Here is an 11,109-nt window from a genome sequence, read left to right on the forward strand (position 1 = left end):
ATTAACCTTTATTTAACTAGGCAAGTCCATTAAAAACAAATTATTTACAATGACAGCCTGCCCCAGCCGACACTGGGCCAATTGTGCACCGCCCTATGGGCCTCAATTATGGCCGGTTGAGAATGGAATGGAATTGAACCCGGTTCTGTAGGGACACCTCTAGCACCGAGATGCAGCGTCTTACACCACTGTTCCACTCAGGAGTTCTCTTCTCACTAGAAGTTGTGCAACAGTGGTAGGCAAACATACATACAGGCTCCCAAGTTGCACAGCGGTCTGAGGCACTGCATCTCAGTGCTAGTGTCGTCACTACAGACACCCTGGTTCGAATCCAGACTGTAGCACAACCGGCTGTGATTAGGAGTCCTATAGGGCGGCGCTCAACTGGCACAGTGTCACCCGGGTTGGGCCATCATTGTAAACAAGAATTTGTTCTTAACTGACTTAGATAAATAAAGGTTAAAAATGGGTTTCAGTCGTGATTTTACAGCCAAGTAATTTAAACTCCTACGAGCAATACTCTTGGTTTGCAGCGGTGAGTCTACAACAAAAAATAACTTATGTAGAAAGTCAAATCATTTATTCATGGTTCCAATTACATATTTCAGTGATTACCAGCTGAATAACAAACTTATTACAAACAAATGACAAGCGTGCTGCCTCTACACATCTTTCACCTTATCGCCATCTCTATGTACTCCCTCTATCACTTGGCCATATCTATGAGACTCTGTAGGGATGTAGGGACCCAGGTCTTCTCTCCCTGTACGAAGACCACTCCTCTGTCTATGTAGATGACGATACGTCCAAAGGTGTACAGCTGTTTGCCCTCGTGGCGTTTGGCAACCAGCGGCATGAAGACAATGTTGTTCTCCTCAGCCTTGGTCTGGATCAGGTCTTTGAAGTTGGTGGGCAAGCTGGCACCGATGCCTCGCTGCGCCACGCTCTCAGCATCCCGGCGCTCCTGCAGAGCCTCGTACTGGAAGTCTTTACGACGCTCTGTGTGTGTGAGGTATGCTATGTTCTCACGGGCACCAGGCTGCATGTACCCCCCACCTGCAGAAAGAGAAGGGTGCATGTGTATCATATTAACCTATGCCAAAGGTCGGTGATCAATTCATGTTGTTTGGAACTGTGTGTGTGTGTGTGTAATACGAACCAAGGCCAGAGGAGACAGCGCGGTTCATGATGTCCAGAGCTTCGTTGAACTTGTCCTTAACGAGTGGCTGAGCCAGAACAGCATCACTGAATATGGACTTCCAGCCTAGGTACCACTTTGTAATCTCCTCATAGTTAGGACTGTTACTGAGCCACGAACACAGCACCTACACAAACAGACAAACACACAAATCAATTATCTCCGCATAGTTAAGAACATTTACAGACTATTTAGGCCTAAAAAAAAAAAAACAGCACAGGCAAACACATCAGGAGTAAGTCAATTATCATTAAGCACAACCTCTGTGCTCGCTCACACACATACATACCTGTAGCCACTTGGAGAAGAAGTGTTTGTCCAGCAGTGATACGAGGCTAGAGGGAGACAGCATGCCCTCCCAGTCCAACACCCAATTGAACGGCTCCATCTGCTGCTGGTGAGGATTTATTACCAGCTCCCCCAGACACAGAGCTATAGGGAAGGAGAGTACGAAGAAACTACTGTTCTACTATCCAGTAATATTTGTCTGCGTCCCCATTTTGGCACCCCATGTCCTTTATAATGCACTACTTATGACCAGAGTTTGTCAAAAGTAGTGCACTATCTTGGGAAGAAGGTGACATTTGGGACGCAGTCAGCGTAGTGTCATTCAGCGTAGTGTCATTCAGCTGGCTTCAGGGGCCACTGAAGGTAAGTGTGTGTATGTTTACCTAGTTTAGGGATTATGTTTTTGACCATGAAGGCCTCCCAGGCACCGGGCGTGAACACGTCTCTCCATGGTTGGAGGATGAGGCGGGCGGAGCCGTCACTCGGGTGCCAGCGCTGCAGCGCATTGGCCAGTTTACTGCGGATGGGTGGGTAGAGAGGCTCCAGCCGTGATTGGAGCAGAGGCAGCCAGGGGTGGAGCCAGGAGTGGATGGGCACTGTGTCGGTCAGGGGGTTCCAGCTATCCACCTATGAAAGAGAAGGGGTGGGGTTAGTGGGGGTAGAAAGAGTGCGTTCATTATGTTTATGGTTCTGGGTAGAAAAAAGTGACATTTTGAGCTACCCCACCAAGACCAAACTACTACTACTACTACTACTGTGTGATTCTACCTCTCTCTGCAGCCTGGGGAAGAGGAGTTGTTCCAGGAGGTGGTTTAGTATCCAGAGGGGCAGCAGAGGGGCCCAGACCTCCACACAGTCCACCATGGGTCCTACCATGCGAGGCTGCCACCCCGACACACACACTCGCAGCACAGGGATCCACACCTCCCACAGCAGCCTGTACACACACACACGTTATATTTACTCGCATAAGGCTTGACATTATGGTATTTTTCCCACTTGCCCACTGTGCACACACAGACACACACCTGAGGTGTGAAGTGGTATTGATTTACCTGTGGTATGGGTCCATGTGTGCTTCAGGGGCGTTGGCGTGGTGAAGCTGATCAGACTCCAGGATGGCTCGCCACTGACCCACCTCCTCCAGACCATATGAACTGTCCTACAGACAAACAGCACAAACAGCCAGACTCCAGCAGGAGTGGAGGGAACTAGGAGTACATGCAAGTGTTTTCATGCACTTGGTGGTGCTTCCACAACTAAAAGGTGGAGCACGCAAGGGAGTGTGTGTGTACCTTGAGAGGATCCCATGTGCGTAGTTTCTCTCGGAGTAGTGGATGTACTACAGCCGCAGCCAGATCTCCCAAACCTAGAGTCTTGTACTCCTCATAGAACTCACTCTGTAGAGTCTCAAAAACACCAGCACACTCCTAGGGTGAGAGAAAGGGGGAGTAAAATACAATAAAGAAAAGTTTGTACCACAAGGTTCAATACTGGGACCATTGTTATTCTCCATCTTGAAAAATGACCTGTCCCGAGAAAGCACAAACATGTGTACCTGCAGGCTGGGTCCTACCCCGGGTGCAGTCTCCCCGCTCTGAAAGCGATCCACCAGCTGCAGTACTGCCTCTAGCCTCTGGATGGCATCCCGTTCTGTCCCGAGCCTCGTCTGCAGACCGGAGCTCTCGTGGCTTAGAGTCACCACCACGTCACGCTCATGCTGCAGACGCCGTGAGGACTACAGACAGACAGGGGAATAAAGTGTGAGTTTATGAGTTTCTGAACTCTGGAAATAGTGTTATAGTAAATCGGTGAGGTGTGTTGTCTCAGAAGCAGAAAGTTGTGTATCCTAGGGGTTAGGGGTTACCTGTAGTATGTCTTGTTCCGTCAGGTCGATCAGTAGTTGCAGGTTGTGTTCCAGTTCTGGCAGGGCAAAGCCAGACGTCTTCTGCTCACGTGTGGCCACACTCAGTGGAGCCTCCTCTGGTACACTGAGTTTGTTAGTCATCTGACTGTAGCTGTAATACACCTTCTGTTCCCTGCCTGTCATATCTATCACCTAGAGAGAGGTGGGGAGCATTTTTTCTTCTTAAATTATAAAATTCAAGCGTTTAAATCAGTTTCTGGATACTTAAATGTGTAACTGTGTGTGTGTGTGTGTGTGTGTGTGTGTGTGTGTGTGTGTGTGTGTGTGTGTGTGTGTGTGTGTGTGTGTGTGTGTGTGTGTCCCCCACCTTGACTTGAGCCAGTTCTCCAGCGGGTGTCTGTGTGGTCCGTCCAGCCAGCTTGCCTTTAGCCTTCAGCTCCTCTACAGTCCTGTAGGAATACTTTGGTTTCTTCTTCCCTCCACCACCTGCAGGGTCCCTACGCCACTGACCTAGTTCCCTCTGGAACTCCTAGAAAAAGGGGGATAAAGGTATGTTAAATCTAATTTTATTAGTCACATGCGCAAAATACAACAGGTTACAGTGAAATGCTTGCTTACTAGTCCCTAACCAACAATGCAGTACAAATAAGAATAAGAAATAAAAGTAATTAAAGAGCAGAAGTAAAATAACAATAGCGAGACTATATACAGGGGGGTACCGGTACAGAGTTAATGTGTGGGAGCACCGGTTAGTCGATGTACATGTAGGTAGAGTTATTGAAGTGACTACAGAGTAGCAGCATTGTAAAATGGGGGAGGGGACAATGTAAATAGTCTGGGTAGCCATTTTATTAGATGTTCAGGAGTCTTATAGCTTGAGGGTAGAAGCTGTTTAGAAGCCTCTTGGACTCAGACTTCGCGCTCCAGTACCGCTTGCCGTGCGGTAGCAGAGAGAACAGTCTATGACTAGTGCGGCTGGAGTCTGACCATTTTTAGGGCCTTCCTCTGACACCGCCTGGTATAGAGGTTCTGGATGGCAGGAAGCTTTGCCCCAGTTATATACTGGGCCGTACGCACTACCCTCTGTAGTGCCTTGCGGTCGGAGGCTGAGCAGTTGCCATACCAGGCAGTGATGCAATCCGTCAGGATGCTCTCGATGGTGCAGCTGTAGAACTTTTTTAGGATCTGAGGACCCATGCCAAATTTGTTCAGTCTCCTGAGTAGGAATAGGTTTTGTCGTGCCCTCTTCACAACTGTCTTTGTGTGCTTGGACCATGATAGTTTGTTGGTGATGTAGACACCAAGGAACTTGAAGCTCTCAAGTTGCTCCACTACAGCCCAGTCAATGAGAATGGGGGCGTGCTCTGTCCTCTTTTTCCTGTAGTCCACAATCATCTCCTCCATCTCCTGTCTTGATCACGTTGAGGGAGAGGTTTTGTCCTGGCACCACACAGCCAGGTCTCTGACCACCTCCCTATAGGCTGTCTCGTCATTGTCGGTGATCAGGACTACCACTGTGGTGTCATCAGCAAACTTAATGATGGTGTTGCCTGGCCGTGCAGTCACGAGTGAACAGGGAGTACAGGAGACTGAGCACACACCCCTGAGGGTCCCCTGTGTTGAGGATCAGCATGGCGGATGTGTTGTTACTTACTCTTACCACCTGGGGGCGGCCCGTCAGGCAGTCCAGGATCCAGTTGCAGAGGGAGGTATTTAGTCCCAGGGTCCTTAGGTTATTGATGAGCTTTGAGGGCACTATGGTGTTGAATGCTGAGCTGTAGTCAATGAACAGCATTATCACATAGGTGTTCCTTTTGTCCAGGTGGGAAAGGGCAGTGTGGAATGCAATAGAGATTGCATCATCTGTGGATCTGTTAAGGCATTATGCAAATTGGAGTGGGTCTAGGGTTTACGGGATAATGGTGTTGATGTGAGCCATGACCAGCCTTTCAAAGCACTTCATGACTACAGACATGAGTGCTTCGGGTCAGTAGTAATTTAGGCAGGTTACCTTAGTGTTTTTGGGCACAGGGACTATGGTGGTCTGCTTAAAACATGTTGGTATTACAGAGTCAGACAGGGAGAGGTTGATAATGTCAGTGAGACACTTGTCAGTTGGTCAGCGCATGCTTGCAGTACATGTCCTGGTAATCCATCTGGCACTGCGGTCCTGCGAATGTTGACCTGTTTTAAAGGTCTTACTCACATCGGGTCCAGAGAGCGTGATCACAGTCTTCCCAGAACAGCTGGTGCTCTCATGCATGTTTCAGTTTTATTTGCCTCGAAGCGAGCATAAAGTAGTTTAGCTCGTCTAGTAGGCTCCTGTCACTGGGCAGCTCTTGGCTGTGCTTCCCTTTCTAGTCTGTAATGGTTTGCAAGCCCTGCCACATCCGACGAGCGTCAGAGCCGGTGTAGTACGATTTGATCTAAGTCCTGTACTGACGCTTTGCCTGTTTGATGGTTCGGAGGGCATAGCGGGATGTTTTATAAGCTTCCGGGTTAGAGTCCCGGTCCTTGAAAGCAGCAGTCACTGTGGGGACGACGTCCTCCATGTACTTATTGATAAAGCCAGTGATTGATGTGGTGTAATCCTCAATGTCATCGGAAGAATCACAGGAACATATTCCAGTTTGTGCTAGCAAAATAGTCCTGTAGCTTAACATCTTCATCTGACCACTTTTTTATTTGTTCGAGTCACTGTTGCTTCCCGCTTAAATTTTTGCTTGTAAGCAGGAATCAGGAGGATAGAATTATGGTCAGATTTGCCAAATAGAGGGCGAAGGAGAGCTTTGTATGCTTCTCTGTGTGTGGAGTAAAGGTGGTCCAGAGTTTTTTTTTCCTCTGGTTGCACATTTAACATGCTGATAGAAATTTGGTAAGACGATTTAAGTTTCCCTGCATTAAAGTCCCCGGCCACATCAAGGAGCACCGCCTCCGGGTGAGCGTTTTCCTGTTTGCTTGTGGCGGAATACAGCTCATTGAGTGCGGTTTTAGTGCCAGCGTCGGTCTGTGGTGGTATGTAAACAGCTACAAAAAATACATATGAACACACTATCTAAAAAGAGTTGTCTACAGCTTATCATGAGATACTCTACCTCAGGCGAGCAAAGGCATACATCATTAAACCGGGTACAGATGTTGTGCTCACAAATCTAAAAGGACCGAATAGGAGAGGAATATAGTGGAAAGGTCATCACTGCATTGTTTATACCTAACCAGTCCCTTTCAGATCTGTGCTCAGACTACAGAAGTGGTTGAGGATGGGGAGAAACAGAAAGAGAGAGCTACCTTCTCCTCCTCCTCCTCGGAGTCAACCACAGGGAAGTCCTGTAGTGACTGTTTGGTTCTCTCGTTGCCGTAGGCGCCCACCGCCCCCTTTCCCTTCCGAAGCTTTGCCTCAATGGGATTCAAAATACCTTAGGAGAGAGGGTTTAGAGGTCAGACCTGAGGAGAGAGGCAGCATTCGAAAGAGGACTTTTGAACCTTAACAGAAGAATTAGCAGAATTCCCCTCTCTCATTCTCTCTCTCATATACTCACCCTGGGCGTTTTTCCCCAGTCCTTTCCCTGGTACATAGCCCATCTTCTGGAGGAGTTTCTGGCCAATCCCCTTGGTGTGTTTCTCCCAAGTGCCCAAGTCTCCTCCAGCTCGGATACCGGCCGCAAACCCCGTCCTCTGGGACTGGCTATTGCCACGGAAATGACCACCCTAGAGAAATCAGACAGAAGAAGGAAAAACAGAGTTAACCATGCAAGTAAGACAAAATCATTCCTCCTAATAATTCTGTCTATTGGTCATTAATATGTGATTCTGTGTTGAACCTTTGATTCACAGAACCTAATGCTCCTTCAAGGTCCCATAAAACACACACCACATACACCTACCGTCTGCAGTTTCTTAGGTGCAGTGTCGCGGGGTGGGGGTTGGGCAGGGGGAGTGTTGTCATTGTCAGAGTCATCTGACCCTCCATCTATCTGCTGCTGTTGTTGTTGATTCTCCTCTGCTGCAGACTTGCGTAGCCCAGCACTCACAAAACTCACAGGGGCAGAGTAGTCCTTAGACCTGGGATTAAGAGTAGACACAGATCCAATGAAGACCATGAGATTGTGACATCCATCTCTGCCACCGTCTCCTCTTTCTGAATGTGTGTGTAGTTCAGTCATCAGCATTTTATCAGGTGGACAGTGTACAGGAACCAGCCTCCTACCTCTTCCCTCCGAAGCTGGGTCTCTCATCGTCGGAGTCTCCCCTCTCTGCCCAGATGCCATAGACGGCCTCCTCTTTGGTCTGTCTGTGTCTGCGACGCTCCGGGTTAAACTCATTGGCCAGGTCCCATTCTGTCACCTCAAACTTCTCTACCTCCACCCCCTCATCCTCCTCCTCTCCCTGCCGTCCGTACAGGTGGGACATAGACATGGCTGGGTCTCTGAGAAGAAAACAGTTATTCAAGCCTTCATCGTTAAGGAATAGTTAACAGAAACTACCCAGTCACTTCCTCATATGGACGATTAAAACGTAGGTAGTGCATACACTGTACAGTCTATGGACTACACTTTTTAGAAAGTAACATAGTAACGTTAGGTATTTATTGTCTGGACTTGCTTGCTTTATGGCGAAACAACTTAAGTGATATGACCCTGTTTGCATGCAGAATATACAAGTTGACATTGATAAAGCTGATTTAGATCTATATAGTGTTAGCTAGTTATATATTAATTCTAGCTACCAAACTAGCTAGTCTAACATCGTCATGGGACAGCGGGTTTCCTGCTCTGGCTATGCGTCGTTGGAGGGACCAGCTCGATTTACATGTCTAGGAAAGTACATTGAACTTAATGACTTACCTGAACTGCTCAGTTGTTGCAACTATCGATGAACGATAAAAAATAGATGGACAATGTGTACCGCTATCTAGCTAGCATTGTAACGAAGACGAAACCCCAAGTACTTCCCCTTGACAAATATTACACCGGAAGCAAAATGGGTTTGCGTGCGCCACTTTCAAAACAGTCCCCCCTGTGTTGCCAGAAATACTAGCTACTAACTTTTTGTTTTATTCATTTTCCCTACGATTACACAATTAGTGACAGTATCATTATCATAAATTAATGAGTCTTATACCTGTGTTGGTTAGGCGAGCTGTTGTGTGGATGTAGATAAGCGAACTATTCCAGATGCCGAACAATGGTGAGGAGTGGCAGGTGGCCCGGCGACGGAAGGGAGCAGGCCGCAGAGGGAAGATTCCTCACACGGCCTGTCATGAACCTGGACACGCCGACGCTGTGGACATAGATAGGACCAAACAAAGGATCACAGAAACCATGTAAGAAGAACAAAGCTATTAAAATCCAGGATTATCCTGACTGTTCCCATATGTCATTCACTGTACTGTATTGTACAAAGGTGGACAGTAGGCCTATCTAATCACAGCAGTTGGCACAAAAACATAACTGTGTTTCTTTATTTTTCCCATTGTAGTGCTGAATTGAGGTGTGCAGACTTCTGGTTTGAGTGGAGAGGTGCGTACTCTAATACTCTAATAGATGATCTTGTTCTGTATCTGGTCCCATTTGGCCAGTCCCATAACTTCCAGCCTCTACTAATAGCGACACAATAAACCTGAAAGAATTGGATAAGTGTAAACACTATGGTAATAGAGTTCTTTCCTTTCTCAGATCGACTGACGGCTGTGGCAGACTCCCCAGAGGTTGGAGGGGACCCAGCAGCAGGCTCTGACCCAAGACCTGAGGGTGGGGACCGGGCCCGGGAGGCCCCTAGCGGCCCACTGGAGTGTGTGTGTTATGGTCTGGGCTCCTTCTCTTGCTGTGTGACAGCTCGTTACCAACTAGCTATGCTGCTATTGATTCTGGAGTCACTACAGGTACTCTCTCGCTCTCTCTCAAGACCTAAGACACGGCCTAAAGACACCGCTTCACTGTATTTCTCCTGTCCCACTCTAGATTCCCATGAAGAAGTGCAGTGTGTAATGGGAAAGGGGGATACCTAGTCAGCTGTACAACTGAATGCATTCAACTGAAATGTGTCTTCCGCATTTTACCCAACACCTCTGAATCAGAGAGGTGTGAAGGGCTGCCATAATCGACCCTATATTCCATACTATACTGTGTGTAATGTACACTGTATTCCTGTCTAGATCCCTATGGAGTGGTGCAGTGTGTACGACCCTGTGTTTTCCTCAGGGGAGATGGAGGTACTGAGACAGCTTGGCCTCAACGTGCTGACTGAGAACGAGGTGTGTGTGGAAGAAATACAGAACACAATTTTTGTCTCTGCAGATGGACTAATGAAATGCTATTGTATTCATGTGTGTGATGTCATCAGGAGGGGAAGCGAGCAGTGTCGAGGCCAACTCTTTTCTACCTGATGCATTGTGGGAAGGCTCTGTACAACAACCTGCTTTGGAAGAACTGGAGTAGAGATGCACTGCCTCTACTGACTATCATAGGAAACAGCTTTGCAGGCATAAAGGACAGGTGTGTGTGTGTGTGTGTGTGTGTGTGTGTGTGTGTGTGTGTGTGTGTGTGTGTGTGTGTGTGTGTGTGTGTGTGTGTGTGTGTGTGTGTGTGTGTGTGTGTGTGTGTGTGTGTGTGTGATCCTCTAACGATTGTCTTTCCTTCAGGATGATTCAGAGAGAACTCCAGAGAGACTACAGCTACATAGCACACGTATCCTTTAAAACTAAGTACAGTGTCATAAGAAAATAGATATACAATAGAAATGCAGTATAGCTAAATATGATCCACTGTCTATGGAGTTATTTGACCCTTAACCCCCCCCTTTGTGTGTCAGGCTGTGTGTGTGTGTGAGGAGTGGCCCCTTCCATGCCCGTCCCGACTCCTGGACATCTTCAATGACACTGCCCTCATCACCTTTAAGCCCAGCAGTCTCTGCAAACTCCCACAATCCGCCTGGAGGGAAGCACCAGAGCCCCAATACCAACACTGCCCCGATCTGGAGATCATACAGAGGCCCACAGAGATGAGAGGGGTGGAGGATGAAGGAATCACTGTGGTCTCTGTGGTTCCCAGTGAAATGAGAGGATAACAAGGATTTTTTTGTTGCCCTAGTAATCCTTTGGTGGGACATTTTCTTTTTGGGGTAAATTTATTTTCAGGGTGGAAAAATTAGTTAAACTTAAACTAGATATAAAGTATGTAGAAAAATCAATGAACATCTATATTTTTTGAATAATATAATCTTTGAGAACTAACAATCACCAAAATAAAAGCTAGACAGGGAGAATTGAAAATTCCAAAAACCGTATTCCTTTTGTTATTATGTTTGAACAAAAGAACACAGCATTATCCATGGTGAAATGCATAGAATTGCAGGAAATTAGCTTTAAAACTGCAACATTGTCTCTCAGCTCCATGGCAGAATATATAGAATCGCAGAAAATTAGCTTTAAAACGGCCAAAAACATTCTCCGCTCCATGGAGAAATTTGTTGACTTGCAGGAAATTGGCTTATTTTTTGATACAGCGCCAAGATAGGGTCCTCTAAAATGTAGCCACGCCGACGGTCATCTGTGCTCATTACTGCAGCAAACCACGCCCACCCCTAAGCCCCTTTTTGATCCAGGAAAAACCCTGGATAGGATGGTGGATTCACTTCCACAGTCGGAAAATCTGGCAGAAGTGTCTGAGTACTGTGGACCTATGTGTGTTTGTTGATATGTGGAATGTATGTATGTTATAAAATTTGGAAGAAGAATACATTTTTTTTAAAGAACAAT

At 47.1% G+C, this 11,109-nt stretch overlaps 2 protein-coding genes across 3 annotated transcripts; one reads left to right on the forward strand and one right to left on the reverse strand.

The window, feature by feature from the left end:
• Window positions 1–563: 563 nt before the first annotated feature.
• On the reverse strand, window positions 564–8,345 carry tfip11 (tuftelin interacting protein 11). Its single transcript, XM_046347150.1, has 15 exons — window positions 8,198–8,345; window positions 7,561–7,779; window positions 7,238–7,415; window positions 6,893–7,061; window positions 6,642–6,769; window positions 3,721–3,882; window positions 3,354–3,545; window positions 3,045–3,224; window positions 2,782–2,916; window positions 2,542–2,648; window positions 2,255–2,423; window positions 1,870–2,113; window positions 1,488–1,630; window positions 1,160–1,325; window positions 564–1,056 (listed from the first exon to the last, which is right to left on the reverse strand). Exons 2-15 carry the CDS (start codon window positions 7,767–7,769, stop codon window positions 707–709), a joined length of 2,532 nt encoding a protein of 843 aa, XP_046203106.1. The 5' UTR covers window positions 7,770–7,779; window positions 8,198–8,345; the 3' UTR covers window positions 564–706.
• On the forward strand, window positions 8,090–11,105 carry srrd (SRR1 domain containing). Of its 2 annotated transcripts, none has more exons than XM_046347153.1 (7): window positions 8,090–8,676; window positions 8,832–8,872; window positions 9,029–9,234; window positions 9,508–9,564; window positions 9,696–9,847; window positions 9,994–10,039; window positions 10,164–11,105. In XM_046347153.1, exons 1-7 carry the CDS (start codon window positions 8,528–8,530, stop codon window positions 10,416–10,418), a joined length of 906 nt encoding a protein of 301 aa, XP_046203109.1. In that variant the 5' UTR covers window positions 8,090–8,527; the 3' UTR covers window positions 10,419–11,105. The 2 variants fall into 2 exon arrangements, with proteins under 2 accessions (XP_046203109.1, XP_046203108.1); XM_046347152.1 differs by having other exon boundaries at window positions 8,147–8,676; window positions 9,508–9,606.
• Window positions 11,106–11,109: the final 4 nt, after the last annotated feature.

Source organism: Oncorhynchus gorbuscha, linkage group LG04 (assembly GCF_021184085.1).
Source record: "Oncorhynchus gorbuscha isolate QuinsamMale2020 ecotype Even-year linkage group LG04, OgorEven_v1.0, whole genome shotgun sequence".
Classification (NCBI taxonomy): domain Eukaryota; kingdom Metazoa; phylum Chordata; class Actinopteri; order Salmoniformes; family Salmonidae; genus Oncorhynchus; species Oncorhynchus gorbuscha.